General features: G+C 45.4%; 1 protein-coding gene across 2 annotated transcripts in view; it reads right to left on the bottom strand.

Annotated features, from left to right (window-relative positions):
- The window catches only part of CFAP47 (cilia and flagella associated protein 47), a 1,062,207-nt gene that overhangs the window by 247,534 nt on the left and 789,410 nt on the right, over nucleotides 1-25,263 (bottom strand). For both annotated transcript variants that reach the window (XM_033947561.1, XM_033947559.1), the window contains exon 54: nucleotides 14,580-14,691. In XM_033947561.1, coding sequence (XP_033803452.1) covers nucleotides 14,580-14,691 — 112 coding nt within the window. The remainder of the gene's footprint in view (nucleotides 1-14,579; nucleotides 14,692-25,263) is intronic.

The raw sequence follows: 25,263 nt of genomic DNA, 5'->3' as shown, positions 1-25,263 counted from the left end.
CAAACCAATTGCTTTGTTTGATATGGAGGGCCACTTTCGATATGACGTCTAAGTCCAAATTTGGACGTTTTTGTGAAGTACGTCCAAAAATCGGGTAGGAAAAAAATGTCCATTTTGGAAGCTGCAAAATGTCTATCTATCTTTTTCAAAAGTGGACATTTAAAGACGTGTTCATCCTTAGTGTATCTATCTTTTGGGGCCATTTTTAGTACACTGGCCATACAAGCATCCCAGCAGAGAACTTCACATAAAGGGTCCCAGGTACACAACCCACCATAACCCATTACATTGAATGGGGAGTCCTCCAAAACTCACCCAAAACCAACTGTACCCAACTGTCTCCCATCCCTATAGCTGTATGACTGTGGATTTTGGTAGGCTCACATTTTCCACCACAAGTGTAATGGTTAGGGTGGGATATGAACCTGAATCCCCTCCTGCTGTTTTTCCACTAGACCACCAGGGACCATAAAAATATACCTAGGAGGAGCCATGGTGGTGTTGGTAGTGGTGAGCTCAGACCCACCATGATCTTTCTTTAGGGAGGTGGGGGTGGGGGTGGGGGGGAGTTGCAGCTCCAGGGCTTGAGAGAGAGGATCGAAAAACAAGGAGGCTTCAGTTACAGTGGTAAGCATGGGGATTAGAAAGGGGGTATTCTGTTCTGGGGAGGCTCGTAAATAAATTCAGTGGGCTAAAGTTAGGACATAAAGTGGGGTGAAATGGATTGAGAACTGGTTGACTGACAGACAGCAGAAGGTGGTGGTTAATGGAGTTTTCTCCATTAATGGAGGATAAAAATGTAAGTAGTGGAGTGCCTCAGGGATTGGTTCTGGAGCTGATTCTACTTAACATCTTTCTGAGCGACATTGCTGAAGGGTTAGAAGGAAAAATATGATTTTATGTAGATGACAAGCCAAAACCGAAGAGAATTGACCCCAAAGTATCCACAGAGAAGAAAATCCAGAAGAAACCAAAAGAGCACTGTGCAGTGACGATGTTCCTTATATGGACTTTATTAAGAATGCCAGAGTTCCAAAGGTACAATAGAATCATTCACATAAAATAAGATCATCCACATAAAAATAAGGTAATCCACAAAAAACTAAAGGACCCAGCACGGTCCGCATTTCGACAAAAAGTCTTCTTCAGGGGTCCCTCAGGGTCCTATAGTGGTGAATACGAGGAAGAGCTAATATGTAGAGAGCCTCAAGTGAAACCAAGATTTGTAACACAGAGGAGTCCCCAGAAGGAGTGGACACGAAATGTACAAAAATTCGAAGAATGATCGAATATTTGACAGTTAAAATGTAATGTGAAGAAGTGCAAAGTGATGCACTTGGGGTGAAAAAATTCAGAAAAGCAGCATGGAATATTGCTACTCCTTGGGTTTTGGTCACCGTGATTATGGGCTACCGGGCTTAATGGACCATTGGTCTGACCCAGTAAGGCTATTCTTATGTTCTAGAGGGTGAGAGACTGACACGCTTGGATCAGCAGAGACACCTTCGGTGATAGTTTCTGAGGATCTCAAGGCAGCAAACAATGAACCAGGGTAGTGGCTGTTGCCCAAAGACTGTAGGCTGCATAGAGAGAGGCATAACCAGCAGAAAGTAGGAGGTGTTGATGCCCCTGTACACGTCTTTGGTGAGGCCCTACTTTGAGTATTATGTCCAGTTTTACAGGCCATGTCTTGTCAAGAACGTAAAAAGACTTGAGGTGGTTCAGAGGAAGGCGACAAAAACAGTACAGAGTTTGTGACATAAGATGTATAAGAAGAGATTGGAGGATTTGAATGAGTATAAACTAGGGCTAGTGGGGAGAGTGTGGCACAATGGTTAAAGCTACAGCCTCAAACCCACACATAGTAACATAGTAGATGACAGCAGATAAAGACCCGATTGGTCCATCCAATCTGCCCAACTTGATTCAATTTAAAAAAAAAAATTCTTCTTCTTAGCTATTTCTGGCCAAGAAACCAAAGCTCTGCCTGGTACTGTTCTTAGGTTCCAACTACTAAAGTCTCCGTCAAAGCCCTCCCCAGCCCATACTGCTCCTTGTGACCCTGAGCAAGTCATTTAATCCCCCCCCCATTGCCCCAGGTACATTAGATAGATTGTGAGCCCACCGGCACAGACAGGGGAAATTCATGTAAACCGTTCTGAGCTCTCCTGGGAGAACAGTCAAGAAAATTGAATAAATAGAGATATTTAAGTGCTTGATTGATATTAATATTCAAACAAACCTCTTCCAGAGATGTAAGGAACCATTGAGCTTAAAAAGCATTAATTAAGTGCATCTTTTCTTTCAGTGTGAAATGCTGGTATAGTGTGTGGTGTGGCGGAGGGGGTTGTTTTGTTGTGATTATTTTGGCCAAAGAAGCTCAACAGTCTGTGAAAATCATGCCAGTGCTATCTGGCAAAACAATGACTGGAGATGGAATGATGCCAGGGGGCATCCTCGCTCCCAGGCCCTCTCCCTCTCCTGGGGCGCTTTCATGGCTGGGCGTAATCCTGTTTCTGGAAATGATGCAGTTGTGGTAAAGTTAAGTGTTTTCAATAATACTTTATTCAAGATTAAATGCAAAAGTAAACAGAAATGGCAAAGCAGCTGGTTCCAGCTTCCATCCGTGTACAGACTTCCCTTCTCCCTCTGGCATGGAAGAGAAAAATCAAGAAACATGCTGGAAGGCAAGTCAGACGTGACTGTGATTGACTGTCACCACCAGAGAGGCTTTAGCTGTCAGGTGACATTTTTTTTTTAAATCCATTTTCGAATTACTTTGGTCGTCAAATGTCATATTTTTACCTCAAAAGTACTACTTGTAACCTGAAGTGCCCCCTCAGCACTTCTACTCTCATCTCCAGTAATGCAAACTCTCCGAAACTTTTCAAATTCATTCCGTTTTGCAGCAATGTTCACAATGATCCTCAAGGCCTAAAGAATATGCATGAGATAGATTTGCCTATAAAAGGAGACTGGCACATGCAAATCTCCTTCAGGACGGGGCCAGCAGCAGTCACATGACTGCTTTGCTTTGTTTCAATAGGAGGAAATATTTATTTTCACTCCGAGAAAGGTCTGGAACTCGTTGTCACAGGATGTGGTAACAGCGGTTAGTGTCCCTGGGTTTAAGTTGGATAAGTTCCTGGAGGAAAAGTGAATAGTCTGCTATTGAGACAGACATGGGGAAGCCACTGCTTGCCCTGGAATTGCTAGTATGGAATCTTGCTACTCTTTGGGGATTTCACATGGAATGTTGCTATTTGGGTTTCTGCCAGGTAATTGTGACCCAACTTGGCCAATGTAGAAACAGGATATTGGTCTGATCCACTATGGCTATTTTTAAGCTATTTAGATAGATATTGGAGAAGCTACTGCTTAACCTGGGATTGCTAGCATGGAAATTAGTTACTCTTTGGGGATTGTGCATGGAATGCTGCTATTATTTGGGGTTCCGAAATCTTGCTACTCTTTGGGGATTCTGCATGGAATGCTGCTATTATTTGGGGTTCCGAAATCTTGATACTCTTTGGGGATTCTGCGTGGAATGCTGCTATTATTTGGGGTTCTGAAATCTTGCTACTCTTTGGGGATTCTGCATGGAATGCTGCTATTATTTGGGGTTCCAGAATCTTGCTACTCTTTGGGGATTGTGCATGGAATGCTGCTATTATTTGGGGTTCCGAAATCTTGCTACTCTTTGGGGATTCTGCATGGAATGCTGCTATTATTTGGGGTTCCAGAATCTTGCTACTCTTTGGGGATTCTGCATGGAATGCTGCTATTATTTGGGGTTCCAAAATCTTGATACTCTTTGGGGATTCTGCGTGGAATGCTGCTATTATTTGGGGTTCCAGAATCTTGCTACTCTTTGGGGATTCTGCATGGAATGCTGCTATTATTTGGGGTTCCGAAATCTTGATACTCTTTGGGGATTCTGCGTGGAATGCTGCTATTATTTGGGGTTCCAAAATCTTGCTACTCTTTGGGGATTCTGCATGGAATGCTGCTATTATTTGGGGTTCCGAAATCTTGATACTCTTTGGGGATTCTGCGTGGAATGCTGCTATTATTTGGGGTTCTGAAATCTTGCTACTCTTTGGGGATTCTGCATGGAATGCTGCTATTATTTGGGGTTCCAGAATCTTGCTACTCTTTGGGGATTGTGCATGGAATGCTGCTATTATTTGGGGTTCCGAAATCTTGCTACTCTTTGGGGATTCTGCATGGAATGCTGCTATTATTTGGGGTTCCAGAATCTTGCTACTCTTTGGGGATTCTGCATGGAATGCTGCTATTATTTGGGGTTCCAAAATCTTGATACTCTTTGGGGATTCTGCGTGGAATGCTGCTATTATTTGGGGTTCCAGAATCTTGCTACTCTTTGGGGATTCTGCATGGAATGCTGCTATTATTTGGGGTTCCGAAATCTTGATACTCTTTGGGGATTCTGCGTGGAATGCTGCTATTATTTGGGGTTCCGAAATCTTGCTACTCTTTGGGGATTCTGCATGGAATGCTACTATTATTTGGGGTTCCGGAATCTTGCTACTCTTTGTGGATTCTGCATGGAATGCTGCTATTACTTGGGGTTCCAAAATCTTGATACTCTTTGGGGATTCTGCGTGGAATGCTGCTATTATTTGGGGTTCCAGAATCTTGCTACTCTTTGGGGATTCTGCATGGAATGCTGCTATTATTTGGGGTTCCGAAATCTTGATACTCTTTGGGGATTCTGCGTGGAATGCTGCTATTATTTGGGGTTCCGAAATCTTGCTACTCTTTGGGGATTCTGCATGGAATGCTGCTATTATTTGGGGTTCCAAAATCTTGATACTCTTTGGGGATTCTGCGTGGAATGCTGCTATTATTTGGGGTTCCGAAATCTTGCTACTCTTTGGGGATTCTGCATGGAATGCTGCTATTATTTGGGGGTTCCCAAATCTTGCTACTCTTTGGGGATTCTGCATGGAATGCTACTATTATTTGGGGTTCCGGAATCTTGCTACTCTTTGGGGATTCTGCATGGAATGCTGCTATTATTTGGGGTTCTGAAATCTTACTACTCTTTGTGGATTCTGCATGGAATGCTGCTATTATTTGGGGTTCCGAAATCTTGCTACTCTTTGGGGATTCTGCATGGAATGCTGCTATTATTTTGGGTTCCAGAATCTTGCTACTCTTTGGGGATTGTGCATGGAATGCTGCTATTATTTGGGGTTCCGAAATCTTGCTACTCTTTGGGGATTCTGCATGGAATGCTGCTATTATTTGGGGTTCCAGAATCTTGCTACTCTTTGGGGATTCTGCATGGAATGCTGCTATTATTTGGGGTTCCGAAATCTTGCTACTCTTTGGGGATTGTGCATGGAATGCTGCTATTATTTGGGGTTCCAAAATCTTCCTACTCTTTGGGGATTCTGCATGGAATGCTGCTATTATTTGGGGTTCCAGAATCTTGCTACTCTTTGGGGATTCTGCATGGAATGCTGCTACTATTTGGGGTTCCGAAATCTTGCTTCTCTTTGGGGATTCTGCATGGAATGCTGCTACTCTTTGGGGATTCTGCATGGAATGCTGCTATTATTTGGGGTTCCGGAATCTTGCTACTCTTTGGGGATTCTGCGTGAAATGCTATTATTTGGGGTTCCGAAATCTTGCTACTGTTTGGGGATTCTGCATGAAATGCTACTATTTGGGGGTCCGGAATCTTGCTTTTCTTTGGGGATTCCATAGCTACCCCTATTTGTTAGAAAAAAAACACCAGTTGAACTTTAAATAGATAACATTCAACAACAAAAGGAACAGCAATGGATTTATAGATTGAAATCATTACAACCAACTGCATTAAATAGCCATAGCGAGTGGAAGGCGTTTCTTTGAACTTTTTTGGAGAAGCTGATGATGTGCTAGGATGAGTTTAACCCCTGTTTGCATTGGTTGAATGTGTTGCAACGTTGATTGCATAGATTGGAGGGTTGATGACAGTATTTTTCTTCAATAGTCAGTGCCATTTTCAAGCTCGTGCAAGAGTGGCAATCTGATGTCTGGTAAACAACTTAATTTACTTTTTATAATGAAGATACATTGTACGCAGTCACTAATTTTGCTAGTGCTTTTATGTAAAATGTTTTGATATCTTTGAAGGTCAACTCTTCAAAACGCAACCGTTCGTTAACACTTTTTTATAGAGTCTGATTTGTTGTGATTGAGGATTAACTGTGAACTTAAATGTTGATGAGTTGTCTTTTTATTGTCTTATTTTTAGGCATTATGTATGTGGATATACTGTACATCGCCGAGGAAGTAGACGGTATAGAAATTTTTAAAATGAATAAATAAATGACGCTCACGTTGAAACTGCAACGTGGAGTTGTAAAGACACATGTTTAATGGTAAAGGGATTGGTTTGAACACTGACCCCCGATGAAGCTGAAGAGTCTCCATTGGGATTGAAGGGCAAATTCTATAAGAAGCGCCCAAAAGTTTGGTGCTGAATTAGGCACTGTTCAGCGGGATTCAAGTAAAATTGTCTGCTGTTTAATAAATCACGTTGAGCGGCACCTATTTTGGAGGCCAGCTCACCACACAATTGTTTCCCACGTACTCACCTTTATAGGACCCCAGGGACCCCTGAAGAAGACTTTTTGTCGAAACGCGGACCATGTTGGGTCCTGTATCCCTAGCGGACTAGGTCCTTTAGGGCTCTTATGTGGATGATTTATTTTTATGTGGATGAAATTATTTTTATATGGATGAAATTATTTTATGTGGATGATTTTGGTGTACCTTTGGAACTTTGACACTTTCAAATAAAGTCCATTTAGGAACATCGTCACTCCACAGAGTTCTTTTGGTTTTCTCTGGATTTTCTTCTTTGTGGATATTTCGGGGTCAATTCCTTTTGTTTTTTGAAGGATATAACTACCCAGACAAGTGCATTTCCATTGCACATGCAAGCAGTGTCTCACTTCCGGCTCACCACACAATTGTTTTCCACGTACTCACCTTTATAGGAACCCCAGGGACCCCTGAAGAAGACTTTTTGTCGAAACGCGGACCGTGTTGGGTCCTGTATCCCTAGCAGACTAGGTCCTTCAAGGCTCTTATGTGGATGATTTATTTTTATGTGGATGGAATTATTTTATGTGGATGATTTCGGTGCACCTTTGGAACTTTGACACTTTCAAATAAAGTCCATTTAGGAACACCGTCACTCCACAGAGTTTTTTTGGTTTTCTCTGGATTTTCTTCTTTGTGGATATTTTGGGGTCAATTCCTTTTGTTTTTTGCTACTTATGATTTCAAAGTGTTTGAGGCTTGCGCACATGAGGACGGAGCTTAGGCATTGGTGGAATGAGACATTATGACATCACAGTCTGAGCTCTAGAATGTTGCAAACACAAGCAGTGTCTCACTTCCGGCTCACCACACAATTGTTTCCCACGTACTCACCTTTATAGGACCCCCAGGGACCCCTGAAGAAGACTTTTTGTCGAAACGCGGACCGTGTTGGGTCCTGTATTCCTAGCGGACTAGGTCCTTTAAGGCTCTTATGTGGACGATTTATTTTTATGTGGATGGAATTATTTTATGTGGATGATTTCGGTGCACCTTTGAAACTTTGACACTTTCAAATAAAGTCCATTTAGGAACATCGTCACTTCACAGAGTTCTTTTGGTTTTCTCTGGATTTTCTTCTTTGTGGATATTTTGGGGTCAATTCCTTTTGTTGTCTTTTTTGGCCAGCTCTAGGCACAACGAAAAGTTACGTGCCTTAGGCATGCTTAAGAGCAGCAATTCTGTAACAAGGCTCTAACACGTAGCCACGCCCATGCCTAACGTCCATAGCGCCTATTTTATTGAAAGCCGACGGCATGTAAATGTGACAGTGACTACTATGGATAAGAAAGACTGGCTGTAAAGGCCATATAGAATGGAATTGACACTTTATCAGGGGTGTCCAACCTGCGGCCCCGTGAAGTATTTTGTGCGGCCCCAGACGAGGGCGATGCAGTGTTTTCCTCTGCTGCCCCCGGGTGTTTATCGTCTTGCCGGCTTCCTCCTCTGTCTTGCTGCAGCGTTTGTGCGGCCCCAGAAACATTTTTTCGGCCAATGCGGCCCAGGGAAGCCAAAAGGTTGGACACCCTGTTTAGATATAATAAGTTTTACTGATGTTTACATTTTTTCTCTTTTCAGCTTCCCCATACTTTGATAAAGAAATAGCGAAACGCGTTGACTGCAAGGCTGAAAAACTAAGTTATTTATTAAAACTATTTAAGATATGAATTTAAATAATATTAAGAATGAAAATAATACTATAAATACTAAAAAAATTTGCTTGTGCCATATTGGGAGAAATGAGGAATTATACCCCATTGAGTTATGCTACTCTGGGGGTTGGCTGATATCCCACAGATACTAAGTGTGACTGAAATTGATTGCTGCCTACATTTCAGGCATCTGTAGAAGAAAATAGATGCGATTCTGGACACGTACCTACCAGCGATTGGAGTGTGGTAGGTGCCCATTTTGCAGGTGTCGTTTCCAGAATCAGGCCCTTTGGCACACAGACAGATGTGTGTATAAGTCGAAATTAGTGTCAATTAACTCTAATAATGAATTGTTTAATGCCTCGTTAAACTAATTAATTGTATACTTATCTCCCTTGTGCACCCAACCTATTTAGAATCCAGGGAAATATGGGCAGGGCTCCGACGGGACTAAAATCTACATATGTATTTCCTATTTCACAAAGGGAATTTACACGTATGTAGGAAAATTCAAACCCTGGAATTTACAGCTGCTCCTTCGCAGGTAGTTTTTCCAAAAGTGATCAATTCACTATAGGAGGGACTGAGGTATTCTCTATAATCCTCCGTGGTTTATTTCTCTCACTGAATTAAAACGAAATGATGATTGGAGTCTCTGAGACTAATTAGAAGCATTCTTACATGTAGGTTTGCAAAACAGCTGACAAAACACATGCAAGCTGGAATTTCAAAACTTCCAAATGTAAATCATTTTCTGCCGTTAATGCTTTCCGTGCTTTTACTTTTAAAATGGATGCTCTTGCTACATGTAGCATTCCTACAGGTATTTCAGAAAAGGTTCTAGAAAGGGATGCTGAAAAGTTCTCATCCCAACCAAGAAGAGAATGACGTGGATAGGGAGTACTACAGTTATGCTCAAATGATAGATACTCCAGGGAAGAAGGGTTCTTGAGTGGGCCCTCTAAGCTGAGCAGGTGTCCTCCAGCTGCATTGCTACCACTAGGGGGTGGAATATTTTCAGTCGCTAAGGACAGGTATGTTCCCTGGAGTCCTGCAGAACTTGCCTGTCCCTCACAATTGAAAAATGTGACAGTAAAACAGCACCCTCTATTGGTGAGACTGTGGGTGGAGGACTCCTGCTCAGCTTAGAGGGAACACTGCGCAGACTTGTTGGGCTGTCGGCCCTTTTCTGCCCTTATATTCTATGTTTCTATGTTTCTAATGATGTGGATATGGTCAAACAATGTCAAAACACGGAATTTCGTTTCTGCAAACCAGCACTTAACAAAATACGATAAAACTTTATTCAGCTACAGTGGCAAAATAACGCTCAGAAGGTGGGAAGTTGGATGGCTGGGCTGAGAACTTTTCAGCACCCCCTCGCAAATTGGTAGGTCGTCTTCCAAAGTACCGTTGGAACTCAGCGCGTTCTAATCACTCCTATATTGATTTTGTTACATCCTTCACATATTTCATCCATTCTGACTCAGAGAGAACAATGGACTATTCATTTTAATCTTAATCCTGAAAAAATTAACCCCCTCTTTTACTAGGCTGCAGTAGCGTTTTTAGCCTGCGCAGAAAATTAGCGCGGGCTAACCCCGCGCTATGCGGCTAAAACTAACGCCAGCTCAATCATGGCATTAGCGTCTAGAGTGCGGGGCAGCGTAGTAAAAGGAATCCTAAGGTTTTTTTCTCACCAGTCCTACAGATAAAATCAATTGTACGGTATTACATCTTAATGGCAAGGACTACCCGAATGTTACCTCCATTAAAAACCGCTATCTAACTTTAGATGACCATATGGTCAAAAAATGTTTTTCTGCTCTTTGGAAACTCCGGACCATTAAAAAATATTTTGATCTAACATCTTTTAGATTATTAGTAGTCTCAGACTTGTCCATCCTTGACTATTGTGACAGTTCCAACCCGTTAGTCAGCCCTGACACAAAGGAGAGGCAAGAAACTGTGCTTCCATGCCACAGAGCGAAGCAGATCTATAGTAAAAGGCAGTATAAACCACCCAGAGCCGCCTATCCCCCATTTCAGCCTAGGGAGGAGGAAAATCTCCTCAATGACCACTGGGGGAGCCAGAGAGAGATAAAGCCTGCTGCCACCTCAGCTAGGACTGGGTGTGGTTCCAACAGATTTAAGTCTAGTTTACAGAAGCTGGCTAGAGAAGTTGAGGAACAGTATCTCAAAAAAGCTCTCCAGCCAAAGCAGCGGGTCCAAGAAGGAGACTATGGAATGGCTGAATTCTGAAGATTCCCAGACGCCTGAGCCAGACCCAGGAATGGAAAGCATGGACTGTGTTGAATCAGAGCCAGTTCCTAACCAGGCAGAGGAAATGGAGATCAACTTGTGCACAGTGGGTAAGTAGCCATTTTGGCATGTTCTTTTTTCTCTCTCTTTTGCTTGAGAAAGGAAGACAGAGTTTTGTCTGGTTTTGTTGTGTGGTGCTTACCAGAACCTTTGGGACTCTGTGGGAAAGACTTGTGCTACTAGCAAGAGACTGCTACTTTTGAAGTGGGGGTTTTTTGTTTGTTTCTGACCAAAAGCCAAACAGTGTTTGGAATTGTTGGGGAGTGCATAAGGCTGTACTGTCCGGGTAGGATAATTTTGAGGGACTCTTTTTCTCTTATGTTTCGTGAAGAAAAAGTGATAGAAGCTACACAGCAACTTTTACCCCACAAAAAGTCTAAGGAGCAGAAACACCTGCCCATGTTTGTGGAAGGCAGGCATTGGGAACAATAAGGAGCTCATAATCAAAAGAGAAAAATGTCTAAAAACTGGCCTAAGCCGGCACTTGGACGAACATTGTCCAAATACGTCCAAGTGCCGATACTAAAAACGGGTTTTAGACGTATTTCTAAATGACCTAGGCCTTCATAGAGCCACTGAACGACCAAAGCTAAACAGGGCGGTTCGGGAGGCATGTCGAGGGCGGGAGTTGGGCGGGACGTGGGCCGGCTTAGACTTAGTCGTACAGCATGTATAACCGAAAGTTATACAGCCCAGGATCGACGAAACTTGGACGTTGTGACTTAGACCATTTAAAACATGGTCTAAGTCACAAAAAAACACCTAAACTCGCCAGATAAGCACTGAAAACACATAATACAGACCCACACACACTACCCCAGTGATCACCGACCCCTCCCCCATAAAAATATTAATCACACCTTTAAATTTCAGCCTCCAGACCATCATCACCTGGTCCCCTGGCATAGGAAAGCCTAGTCATCCAGCACAAAGGCGGCTTAAGCCATCCTGAGAGTGGGTTAGGGACCCATAGAGAGGAGGACCCATGCCCATAAGCCCCTGTAATCACTGCATTGATACTAAACATGTGCACTGCCCTATACACCCCAAAAGCCTTTTATATTGGCATATAAGTAGCTCCTGCAGCCATAAGGGCTATTGTGGTAGATAAGTGGGTCTAGGGGATTCTGGAAGTGGTTGGGGGGGCTCATCATAACCTATAAGGGAGCTGTAGGGAGGAGAAGACATGGCATCCTTTTTGTGAAGTTCACAGCAGGGCCCTGTAAGATACCCCACTATTTAGGTGCCATGTCTGGGTGTTCAGTCCATCACTTTGCAGACTCCTCCCACGTCCAACAGGGCTTGTTCTAGGCGTTTTGGACTTGGGCGGAAAGTTGGACAGAAATGTGGTATAAAGATGGACGATTTAGCGACTTGGACGATCAGATCGGCAGGACGTATAGTTAGACAATTTTCAAAAGAAAAAAATAATTTGGACATATTTTTCGAAAATGTGTCCTAGGCTGTTTTTTTACTTTGGACGACTTGTGAGTTAGACGAAAACGAACTTAGACATCCCTTTTAATTATGCCCCTCCACCTGTTTTACCTGGACTGAGATACAAGAAAATGGTGAAGAGGACTGTGTTTGAGCTATTGGAGCCCAGATATCTTGTTGGGCTGAGGCCTTTTTGCCAGCTCACAATATAGCTGGATTGTTTTGAACTTTTCTGTTCTGAGTTATTTTGCATTACTGACAATTTTTGTTCTTGGGCCTGTTTGGACTGTGGAAACAGCACAGGATGGACTGATCTGAGTCTGGTAAACATATAGTAACATAGTAACATAGTAGATGACGGCAGTAAAAGACCCGAACGGTCCATCCAGTCTTCCCAACCAGTCTGGTTAAAGACATTCCTGAATACTGGAAAGCCAGAGTTTTGAAGGGAGGGGGTGTTCTTTTAGTTGTTTGCTCTTTAGGGCATCGGGGGTGGGCGTCGGGGGTGGGCGGAGTTAGCTCTCGCCTCTTCCCCTGCTAGCACCGCCTTCTCTGCTCCTCTCTCTGCTCCTTCCTGCTAGCACACTCTCTGCTCCCTGCTCCGCTCACTGTTCTACCATGTGCTCAGGACTAGGCACAGCTCCTACAGTCTCCCTTCGGCTGGCCTTGCACTGTATATTACCGGCCGTATCGAGATGGAAGAAGAGATTCTCTTTCTCAAAGGACCCTGAGCCACAAGAGGGCATCCGCTCAAACTCAGGGGTGGGAAATTTCATGGCGACACCAGGAAATATTTCTTCACCGAGAGAGTGGTTGATCCTTGGAATGAGCTCCCGGTGCAGGTGATCGAGGCAAACAGCGTGCGAGAATTTAAGAGCATATAGGATGCCCATGTGGGATCCCTTAGAGGGTTAAGCCAAGGGAACCTGTCACCAGGAGTGGGATCCCTAGGATAGTAGACTTGGGGGTGGGTCAGTAGAGTGGGCAGACCTGATGGGCTATGGCCCTTATCTGCCGTCATCTTCTATGTTTCTATAAGGCCTACCTTATCCAAAGGCCTAGGATTGACCCTTTCCTAAAAGGAATGAATAAATGTGAACTTACCTTGCAAAACTCTTCTGTTTTGAGAATTGGTTATGTTTTTGCTTTGTGGATCGAAGCTAACTTAGGGCTCCTTTTACTAAGGTGCGCTAGCGTTTTTAGCGCATGCAGGAAATTACCGCGCGCTATGCGGAAAAACTAATGCCAGCTAAATGCTGGCGTTAAGGTGTAGCGTGCGCTATCCCTAACGCAGCTTAGTACAGTTTACTTTTTCACCTTGAAGGGCCATTTCTCCCTTTAGAGTGGAGCGTATCAATCGGCCTAGTCACCCTCCCAAGCACTCGCGCAACCCAGCGGAGGCCGGGTGGGTGACACTATGGTAATAAAATCTATCTGGGATCTCTTAAAAAAAAAATTTCAAAAGATTAAGAACAAAAACTCAGCGGTTTGATTGATTTTTGGCCCGAAAAAATACGAACGTGTCAGTCCGTATTATCGACGGTTACATTGGTTACCGTTTGAGGCAAGAGTCTCGTTTAAATTCAGTTGCATCTGCTTCAAATCGTTTTCCTTTCCTCTCATTTTGAGCTGTATAGATCCAATAAGTTTACTCGAAAAACGCATTTCTTTGCATACCCGACGTTAAAATCTTGTCGTTACAAGAGATTTTTGGACAAAACATTTGTTTTCCAGGCAGGCAAAATGAACGCCTGGTTGAGTACAATCATTCCATATGTTCAATCTTATTACTCTTTCAGAAAACTGACGAAAGCTTATCTGTTTGACAAATTTGTAACCTGATATTCTGCTTCCATTGATTTAATTTCCTTAATATTTGTATTTTCACTGATTGTTCAGTCCTCTTTTTTGTGAACCGCCTAGAACAGGGATCTCACAGTCCCTCCTTGAGGGCCGCAATCCAGTCGGGTTTTCAGGATTTCCCCAATGAATATGCACTGAAAGCAGTGCATGCACATAGATCCCATGCATATTCATTGGGGAAATCCTGAAAACCCGACTGGATTGCGGCCCTCAAGGAGGGACTTTGACACCCTTGCATTAGTGCATCCTGCAGCTCAGTAAGTAAGCAATTGCCCAAATCAGGGATCTCAAAGTCCCTTCTTGAGGGCCGCAATCCAGTCGGGTTTTCAGGATTTCCCCAATGAATATGCATTGAAAGCAGTGCATACACATAGATCCCATGCATATTCATTGGGGAAATCCTGAAAACCCGACTGGATTGCGGCCCTCCAGGAGGGACTTTGAGATCCCTGGCCTAGAACTACGTGGTATGGCGCTATACAAGAATAACGTTATTATTAATGGGGTCCACAAGAATTACAGAAATGGCCACTACTACTGACAAACCACCTCTTATTTGTTATCAGCACTGCGCTAGTTATTAAAGGCATTGCAGAGGTATACGTTGTTATTATGACGACAAATCTCTTTTATTATTGTGCGAAGGGGAGGGGTGGTATCTGTTTTGCCATGCAATCAACTTACGTCCTTCTGCGGGTCTATTTCCACTGAGAAATTGTCATCATTGGAAATGAACGTTTTCAGTTCCAAGATCTCCTCTGTTGGATTAGACAACGTAATAATCAGTCGGGTCCATCTGTGAAATATAAGAAGCTGGGTAAGTCTTTTCCTCTGCTCCTTTGTGTTCAAACAATACTGCTAATATCCAGTGGGTTTGGAAAGGAAGTTTCACGCTTAAATTCAGCAATAATTACTTCAGCTGACATTCTGCAACCCAAGTGTCACAATCGCCGTCACAGTGCACGCCCCCATTTTGGCTTGGATTTGTCAGCAATCGCACTGTTTTGAATTAGCTTTGGCGTAATTGCTTTTCAACCTATTGCTTATTTTATAACTCTGAACTTTCCACTCAGATTTAACAGCAGCTCGTAAATTCGCACGCCGTGTACTTACAGTCTATAAAACAGAACGGCCTTCGCGCAATAAAAGCAACTGGACAGAAATTATAGACAACCAAATGATAAATAGCAATATTTCTTAAGTAATGACCAGAGAGACTACATGAGCTCGTAATTAAGAGGTACTTTCACTAGCTTTTGATTTATGGCCATTAAGTTGCTGTAAGCACAGTGTTCTAACCCTTCTAGAATATGCTTTTTATCCACCCACCTTTAGTTTTCAGGTGTCTGATGGATACTGCCTTATTAAGAACCACTTTGTATATGCTGGTGGGATCATTTTATACCAAGCCGCCTACTCTGAGAGGGCAAGAAGGCACCTATTTCTAATATTTCACCTGCCACTAGCATTCAGCCCAAATATTTGACCATGTCACACCATTACTGCAAAAAGCTCACTGGTTGCCAGTCACATATAGGATTACATATAAAATAGCTCTTCTAGTCTTTAAGACTATACAAACCAACGCTCCGGCATTTATCGATAGGCTTTTGATTCCACAGAGCTCATCGAGAGTTCTTGGATCTACTTCACAGTCTACCCTTAATGTTCCTTCCTTGAAAATTATCGGACCACGCCGTGCTTCTGTTTTTTCCGTAACTGCTCCAATGATTTGGAATTCTCTTCCTTTATATATAAGACTCGAACAAGATTTGCAGAAATTTAAGAGTAGTTTAAAGTGCCTTCTCTTTAAAGAAGCCTTTAACTGAAAATACAATGTCCAACCTAGATGTAATATCTTACGATTTCAGCCATTTTCAAATGAAGATTTTAATAGCTTTCTTATTCGACCCCACCTCCACTAGCAAGCCTTTTCTTCTTACCCTCCTTATGTACTTCCCTTTTATGTACATAAGAACATAAGAACATAAGCAATGCCTCCGCTGGGTCAGACCTGAGGTCCATCGCCTGAGGTCCATCGTGCCCAGCAGTCCACTCACGCGGCGGCCCAACAGGTCCAGGACCTGTGCAGTAATCCTCTATCTATATCTATGTACTTTTTCTTCAAAATTGTATTTCCTCCCCTCTTTCCTATTGTTTCCCGTGGCTTTAAAAAGCAAATCCCCCAAGTAAGTCTGGTAACGAATTATGTATATGTGATTTCTTTAAATCATATTTTTACCTTTTGTACAACGCTTTATAATTTGGTAAAGCATTTAATCAAATAATATGAATAAAACTTGAAACTTGAACCCGGGTCAATTTGCAGTGACTGGCATTGACTATCCGGTTTCACTTTTAGCTGCAACAACTTAACCAGTTAAGCCGATATTCAGTGCTAACTGATTAAGTGCTTAATGGTTAAAGATAGGCTATTACTGTTGATTCTACAATTGATTCTAAAACACTTTAAAGGAGAGATTTTTAAAACTCACTTTATTTTGGATTGTCGATAGTAGCAAATTCCACACATGAGACCCCTGAATAACATACTTAAGGGAAGATTATGTACCTACCTAATTAAGAGGAACTACATTCACTCAGTCGGTCATTAAATAGTGGGTTTATCCACCTTCACCCGCGGGATGGGTGGAGAGAGCCTCATTTGCAATTTTTTTCGGTCCGCTTCCCTTCTCCCGTACACCTCAGTTTGTATCAAAGCAGGTGGTCAGCCCTGGAGAATAACCATGAGGGAGGGGTATGGGGACTACAACGTGAACTCACGGCAGCCATTTTGATAATGGCTCTGCACAGGGCAGGAGCCTAGGAGGATCGCTCCTGCCCCACTTCACTGCTAGACCACCAGGTAAGGTTCTGGGGACGCAGGAGGGAGGCGGGGGTGGGCAGACATCCTCCTGGCACATAGCTAATCAAGCAGCAGTATTGATTGATACAGTAAATCATTTTCAGAAGGTTCATATGCAGCACAATAGTGAAGCCTTTATTAAAATTGAACATTTAACAAGCTCAGAGACAGGGAATTATTAGCTTTCTCTGGCATAAAATTTGTGAAAAGGTTCTGGGGACACAGGAGGGAGGCGGGGGTGGGTCAGAGCCGGCCAAAAAGTTATTTGCAATTTTTCACACTTCGCGGTCCGGCTCTGCACCTAACCCCCGCGGATACGGAGGGAGAAGTATACACGTCTTTCTCTTCATATCTCTTTAGCATGCAGTTACTTCTTCTATATTTAATATAACTTAGATTGTGAGCCCACTGGGTATTCATTTAGTCTGTAATGTAGTATTGTAAACCGCTTAATACTTATGTGCAAGCGGTATCAGTAACGTAATAATGGGAGGTGCGGAGGGAGGTGGTCTGCCTCAGGCGAGGTCTTCCTCGGGGCACTGGCACCACTCCTGCTCTCCACCCCCTCTTTCCAACTCCTCCCCCTGATGCGTGTGCGCCCCTTCCCTTCCCCCGCACCTTTTTAGCCAGTGGCTGCTCGCGTTAGCTTTGGCACTCTCTCTGACATCAATTCTGGGACCAGCGCCTAGGAAGTGAGGTCAGAGCAAGCGCCAAAGCCAGCACAAGCAGCTACTTCATAAAAAAGGTATGGGGAAGGGGCGCGTGGCAGGGGGAGGGAGATGGGCGCCAACGCCCCAGGTGCCAATCACCCCCACTACACCACTGAGCGGTATATCAAATATAATAAATCAAATGAAATCATAAGAACATAAAGAATAGCCTTACTGGGTCAGACCAATGGTCCATCAAGCCCAGTAGCCCATTCTCACAGTGGCCAATCTGGGTCCCTAGTTCCTGGCCAAAACCCAAGGAGTAGCAACATTCCAGCATCTCAAAGAATAACAAAATTCCGGAACCCCAATGAGAGCAACATTCCAGAGCTGAGATTGTGATGTCATATTGCCTCATTCCACAGTGCCTCAGAGTCAACCTCATCAGTGATGTCACAATGGCTTCATTGTCCTATACCTGGCTCACATAAGAACATAAGAGTTGCCATACCAGGACAGACTGAAGGTCCTTCAAGCCCAGTAACCTGTTTCCAATAGTGGCCAACCCAGGTCACAAGTACCTGGCAAGGTCCCAAGGAGTAAAACGGATTTAAACTAGCCTTCCCTTCACCTTTGTGTGTACACTGAAAGAAGTTATACAAATCTACTTTCTCATTCCAAGGCACCAAAATGTGGAATGGCCTCCCAAAGCACCTGCATCAAATGGACACATTAGGAGAATGCTAAAGACTCATCTCTTCTGTTCAAACCTACAATTCAAAATGTAAAGACATTTCTACTTCTTCAAACCTGTAATTCATTGTTCATGACCACTGATTTGGAATTTTGTTGTAAACTGCATTGAATCCTTGTCAGAACTTGCAGTATAGAAGAAAATATATGGCATAGTATGGTATTTAATATTGCTTATCCTAGGAAGAAGTAGTGGATTCGCCAAGTCCATCTTAATAATGGCTTACAGACTTTTTTGTTGTAGGAAATTATCGAAACCTTTTTTTTTTTTTTTTTTAACCCTGCTAAGCTAACTGCTTTGACCACATTTTCTGGCAAATAATTCCAGAGTTCAACTACACATTCAGTGAACAAGTATTTTCTCCGGTTTTAAGCCTGTGTTTTGGTGGATCAGAATTACATGGGTAACCTGTGCATTCTAGCTCTGAGTATCAATGCTGATTGGTCAAGGTTTGGCCATGCCCCCCCAGAGTCATTTCTTTATGCAGGCTATGGTTTGCCTCAATAAGATTTACCTAGTCAGCAGCGTAGGGGCAAATTTCAAATGTCAAGTTCTGCAAAATGTGGTATGCAGCCAGGAATCATTGCACGTGCAGCCAGAAAAGTGAAAGTTCTCTGTTCAAGTTCAGGCACATTTAAGCTTGGTCCCTTCAAAAAGGGTTTTGACTACAATTCCCAGAAGACTCTATGCTTTGAAGCCCAGAGGGCAGTACTTAGGATAGACAGGGAAGACGACCATCGCTGGGCTAATTAGCATATAGGGAATTTCAAAGGGAGGCTTTTCATTTTGTAGACAGGAAGAGACATAGACAAGAGTAGGAGCAGCATTTCAAGTTGTAGAAAGGCTCACTAAGATTAGAGAGCAAAGCTTAATGCTGCAGGCTCCTAGCCATGTGTTTTCCACTAATTGTCTCTTAAACATTTAAATTGATAATATAATCTCCTTCACATACACTCAGAATTGTGCAATTCAGCCAAGAAGCAAAGAAGTTTTTCACTCAACTTTTATTAATGACCGGTACCTTCCTTTTGAGCTGCTTTAATAACTGTTAGCATTGAAAGAGTTGTTTGTATCGAGATCTTTGTATTTATTGATGGAATTTTGTGTTTTTACCAACAGAATAGCACGATTTGTCTCAATTTCACTCGTACCAGTCTGGCATTTAAGCCGTTTAATTCTTAATTTGGGTTCCAGGTACGTTAGATAGATTGTGAGCCCACCAGGACAGATAGGGAAAATGCTTGAGTACCTGATTGTAAAAACCGCTTAGATAATCCTGATAGGCGGTATATAAAAAATCCTAATAAACTTGAAACTTGAAACTTAATAAACTTCCTTGAAAAAGATATTTTGTTGGGACCTGCAGAAAACCCTAAAAGATAAGTGAGATTATTCCTTTTTTGCCATTGAGAATATTGATTCTAATTTTTAAATAGCACTTTTATTCACATTTTCCCCTATTCCATTGGCTCTTGGCCGATTACACAATTCTGAGTGTATGTGAAGGAGATTATATTATCAATTTAAATGTTTAAGAGACAATTAGTGGAAAATACATGATTATGAGTCTCATTTTTGCATTGTCTTATTTAGCCGATTTGACTTCTTTTTTGTTCAATACTTTTGAAATAAGCTTCCCTACCCCACCTATTGTGACCAAGGCTTCTAGCCATGTCTAGAGCGAGGGAAGAAAAGCTCTCCCTAGTAAGGGGTGGCAACCAAGATAATAATAATTTTACCACAAACAGTTCAAAGCGGTTTACAGGGGAAGAGACTGTACATATACAGCGAAGATACAGAGAGTAATTGTCAAGTGTATTGGTAACCAGTATTCAATTATAAGGAGGGACAGGGAAAGGAGGAGAGATGGTTAGTGTTCGGTAGTTTGGCCGGGAGGGAAGGGGTTAGAGAAATTTATCAAAGAGGTATGACTTGAGAGATTTCCTGACGGATAGGTAGGATGGAGCATACGAAATGAGGGTGGTCAGGCAATCATTCCATCTACCAGCTTGGAATGAGAGAGTTTTGTCAAGGAATCTTTTGTAGATACATCCCTTTGGAGAGGGGTAGGCAAACAGGTGACAGTTGTTTGTTGCAAGGACGGATTGAGACATTTGGGGTTTATTTCCTTTGCTTTCCATGAAAGTAAAACCCGGATGCCCCAATTCGACCTCCTTTTTCTGGAGCCATATGAGAACCCTTCCAAGCATAGAGACAGGCAAGAAGGGGACATGCTCTAGTAGGTTATGGAAGGGAAATGAGTGAGCAGGATTCCCTGAGGCTAGGAGCCATCCAGTCACTGCCCTCCTTCTCTCTCCCTTCCATCCAGCCAACAGACTTCCTTCTGTCCCCTCTTCCATCCACCCAGATTCTACCCTCTCTTTATCCCCTCTTCTAACCAAACAAAGCACCCTTTCTGTCTCCCTCCCTCCCCCCCCCCCCCAATTCAGTCTCTGCTTCCTCTCTGTCCTTATCTCTCCACACACACGTCCACCCTGCCACTGTGGTTTCTTTAGACCAGTGGCAGCAGCAAAGCAAGCTTCAAGTGCTGCAGGACCAGACTCTTGGCTGCCAGCAGTGACCCGGTACAGAAGTGATGTCCAATGGGAGAAGGGCCATCAAGTGTGCGTATGGAGAATCTGGCCCATGGTGGCCGCAGCATGTTAAAACCGCGGCAGGAGGGAGATGGAAAAACATGCCAGGCACCGCTGGTGAATTTGCTATGGTAAGAACCACTGGGTTGGAGGATTTCCAGAGAAGAGAGGGAAAGCCTCATCTCTAGGGCTAGAGGAGGGCACCCCAGTGGAAATTGTCATGAAAGGTAGCACCTAAAGTTAGCCAGACAAACCCTTTGAATATCAACTTCTTTACTCATTTGTACAGAACTTTTCCTGTTTATGCCATGGTAGCTATCCAGAGTCTGTCATAGGGGAAAACACCCTCCAGGGATTCAAGACAAAGTTAGACAAGTTCCTGCTGGTAGGGCTAGTCTAAGCTAGAGCACTGGTCTTTGACCTACAGGCCACCGCGTGAGCGGACTGCTGGGCACGATGGACCACTGGTCTGACCCAGCAGCAGCAAATCTTATGTTCTTATCACAAGAACCTGCGGATCAGTAAAAGGCAATTAAGGAGACTTTCTAGCTCAAGGTCACTTTTTGACTAGTGGAGAGAAAATGCCAGTTATTTAGGGGTGGGGGATTCCCTCTTCTTCCTCTGGGCTCCTAACCACTCTCAATGATCTATGACTGGGGACCTCAGACCTCTGCTCCCAGAGCCTGGGTCTGGCCACTGAGTCTTCTCCTTCCCTTATACAGCGGGCAAATCTCTATGGCACTGGGATGATGCGTGCTCAGTACAAATTCTGTGCACAACTGGCATTATAGCAGGCTTGTCCAAGTTCAGACCTCGAGGGCTGCAAACAGACCAGAGTTGGGGGTGGAACACTATCAGCAGGCAGTGGCATTGGGGGGAGGGGCAGTCTGCCCTGGGCGCCATGTTGGTGGGGACACCAGCACTCCTCCTCCTCTCCGCCCCCCACCACCCCTTGCCACACGCACTCACCGTTCCCTTCCCCCCCGCACCTCTAGTAGTGCACCTCCGCGAGCAACACCTTCAACGTGTTCCTTGCAATCGCATCAGCTCTCCTGCTGATGTCACTTCCAGGTGCTGCACATAGGAAGTGACATCGGAGGCAGAGCCGACGGGGTGGCGAGGAGCAATGAACAACTAAAGGTGCGGGGGAAGGGAAGGGGTGCCCGTGCAGTAGGGGGATCAGGAAAGAAGCAGGGGACTGAGGCGGGGGTGGGGCATCTCTCACCCTCACTACGTCACTGTCAGCATGTAACACCATTGCCAAAAGAATACCAGTAGAAAGTGGACGTAGCATGTTTTGGACGAGAAAGAATCTGCTGAATTTTCACGCGATGGATTTCCCAAAATTCTAAAATACTGAACGTTTTACAGCTGGGAAACTGTAGGAGCAACAGTCAGCTAGGAATGATAAAGAAGGGGATCACGAACAGATCGGACAAGGTTATCATGCCGCTGTACTGGGCCATGGTGCGCCCTCACCTGGAATACTGCGTCCAGCACTGGTCGCCGTACATGAAGAAGAACACGGTACTACTCGAAAGGGTCCAGAAAAGAACGACTAAGATGGTTAAGGGGTTGGAGGAGCTGCTGTACAGTGAGAGATTATAAAAACTGGGTCTCTTCTCCCTTGAAAAGAGGAGACTGAGAGAGGACATGATGGAAACATTCAAGATAATGAAGGGAATGGGCTTAGTAGATAAAGACAGGTTGTTCACCCTCTTCAAGGTAAAGAGAACAAGAGGGCACTCTCTAAAGTTAAAAGGGGATAGATTCCGTATGAACGTAAGGAAGTTATTCTTCACCCAGAGAGTGCTGGAAAACTGGAACGCTCTTCCGAAGTCTGTTATAGGGGAAAACACCCTCCAGGGATTCAAGACAAAGTTAGATAAGTTCCTGCTGAACCGGAACGTACGCAGGTAGGGCTGGTCTCAGTTAGGGCGCTGGTTTTTGACCAGAGGGCCGCCGCGGGAGCGGACTGCTGGGCGTGATGGATCACTGGTCTGACCCAGCAGCGGCCATTCTTATGTTCTTAACGACAGTCAGCTCTTCCTTCTGGATAGACAGGATTTTCTTCTTTCCACATAGGAATACTTCAAATCAATTACAAGTTTAGAACAAAACTCCTCTAATTCAAGATATGAAATAAAAAAAGATATAAGTATCCAATACAGTGTCTCGCCAAGAATAAACTGATCCATTAAACAAATGTTTTTCCACGTTCAGATGACTGAAATCCTCTCTTACAATGCATTATAATGCCATCGGACCAACGGTCGGCTTGGGGGCCCGTTTCAGTGGGGCACCTGACATTGTCTTCGCTCCTCCCCCATTCCAGCAGGGGAGAGCCAACGGAGGAGGGCTGCAGTCCGGCCATCGGACCAATGGTCGGCTTGGGGGCCCGTTCCAGCGGGGCACCTGACATTGTCTTCGCTCCTCCCCTATTCCCCTATTATTGTTTTACCACTTATTTTGTTTTATTTTATCATTCAAATTTCATTTAAATTTCCCCAGAATTCTATTGCTTCAACGGTTCTCCCTCCGCATCTATTCTTATCTCCCCTTTTTTTTCAACCTTTCAAAGTCCTATAGATCATTGTAATCTTATTAGAATGTTTATTTTCTTATTTTTCTCATCTCTTCTCTATTTTATTTCTTCATTACTCTACTAATTATCATTTTTCCAGGTACTTTAGTTAGATTGTGAGCCTTCGGGGCAGTAAGGGAATTTCTAAGTACAGTGGTGCCTCGCATAACGGACGCCTCGCACAGCGAACGCTGCGCACAACGAACTTTATGTCTTGATTCGTACAACGAACTTCGTTTCACACAACGAAGTCGCCCGAGCTGCATCCTTCCGCGCAGGCACTGCGCTTAACTGCCCTCTCTCCGCCTGGCTCCCTCTTGCCCCCCCCCCGACTCCCCGACACGATCGGGGCAAGAGGGAGCCCAAGCCCTCTTGCCCCCCCGACTCCCCGACACGATCGGGGCAAGAGGGAGCCCAAGCCCTCTTGCCCCCCCGACTCCCCGACACGATCGGGGCAAGAGGGAGCTCAAGCCCTCTTGCCCCCCCCGACTCCCCGACACGATCGGGGCAAGAGGGAGCCCAAGCCCTCTTGCCCCCCCGACTCCCCGACACGATCGGGGCAAGAGGGAGCTCAAGCCCTCTTGCCCCCCCGACTCCCCGACACGATCGGGGCAAGAGGGAGCCCAAGCCCTCTTGCCCCCCCGACTCCCCGACACGATCGGGCCAGGAGGGAGCCCAAGTCCTCCTGGCCACGGCGACCCCCTAACCCCACCCTGCACTACATTACGGGCAGGAGGGATCCCAGGCCCTCCTGCCCTCGACGCAAACCCCCCCTCCCCCCAACGACCGCCCCCCCCAAGAACCTCCGACCGCCCCCCAGCCGACCCGCGACCCCCCTGGCCGACCCCCACGACACCCCCAACCCCCTTCCCCGTACCTTTCTGTAGTTGGCCGGACAGACGGGAGCCAAACCCGCCTGTCCGGCAGGCAGCCAACGACGGAATGAGGCCGGATTGGCCCATCCGTCCCAAAGCTCCGCCTACTGGTGGGGCCTAAGGCGCCTGGGCCAATCAGAATAGGCCCGGGAGCCTTAGGTCCCTCCTGGGGGCGGGGCCTGAGGCACATGGGCCCAACCCGACCATGTGCCTCAGGCCCTGCCCCCAGGAGGGACCTAAGGCTCCCGGGCCTATTCTGATTGGCCCAGGCGCCTTAGGCCCCACCAGTAGGCGGAGCTTTGGGACGGATGGGCCAATCCGGCCTCATTCCGTCGTTGGCTGCCTGCCGGACAGGCGGGTTTGGCTCCCGTCTGTCCGGCCAACTACAGAAAGGTACGGGGAAGGGGGTTGGGGGTGTCGTGGGGGTCGGCCAGGGGGGTCGCGGGTCGGCTGGGGGGGCGGTCGGAGGTTCTTGGGGGGGGCGGTCGTTGGGGGGAGGGGGGGGTTGCGTCGAGGGCAGGAGGGCCTGGGATCCCTCCTGCCCGTAATGTAGTGCAGGGTGGGGTTAGGGGGTCGCCGTGGCCAGGAGGACTTGGGCTCCCTCCTGGCCCGATATTGTCGGGGAGTTGGGGAATCGGCGGGGCAAGAGGGCTTGGGCTCCCTCTTGCCCCGATCGTGTCGGGGAGTCGGGGGGGCAAGAGGGCTTGGGCTCCCTCTTGCCCCGATCGTGTCGGGGAGTCGGGGGGGCAAGAGGGCTTGGGCTCCCTCTTGCCCCGATCGTGTCGGGGAGTCGGGGGGCAAGAGGGCTTGGGCTCCCTCTTGCCCCGATCGTGTCGGGGAGTCGGGGGGGGGGCAAGAGGGCTTGGGCTCCCTCTTGCCCCGATCGTGTCGGGGAGTCGGGGGGGCAAGAGGGCTTGGGCCCCCTCTTGCCCCGATCGTGTCGGGGAGTCGGGGGGCAAGAGGGCTTGGGCTCCCTCTTGCCCCGATCGTGTCGGGGAGTCGGGGGGGCAAGAGGGCTTGGGCTCCCTCTTGCCCCGATCGTGTC

This window comes from Geotrypetes seraphini, chromosome 6 (assembly GCF_902459505.1).
Source record: "Geotrypetes seraphini chromosome 6, aGeoSer1.1, whole genome shotgun sequence".
Taxonomy (NCBI): Eukaryota; Metazoa; Chordata; class Amphibia; order Gymnophiona; family Dermophiidae; genus Geotrypetes; species Geotrypetes seraphini.
Note: the sequence above shows the minus strand (reverse complement) of the source record. Positions and strands in the feature narration are given on the sequence as shown.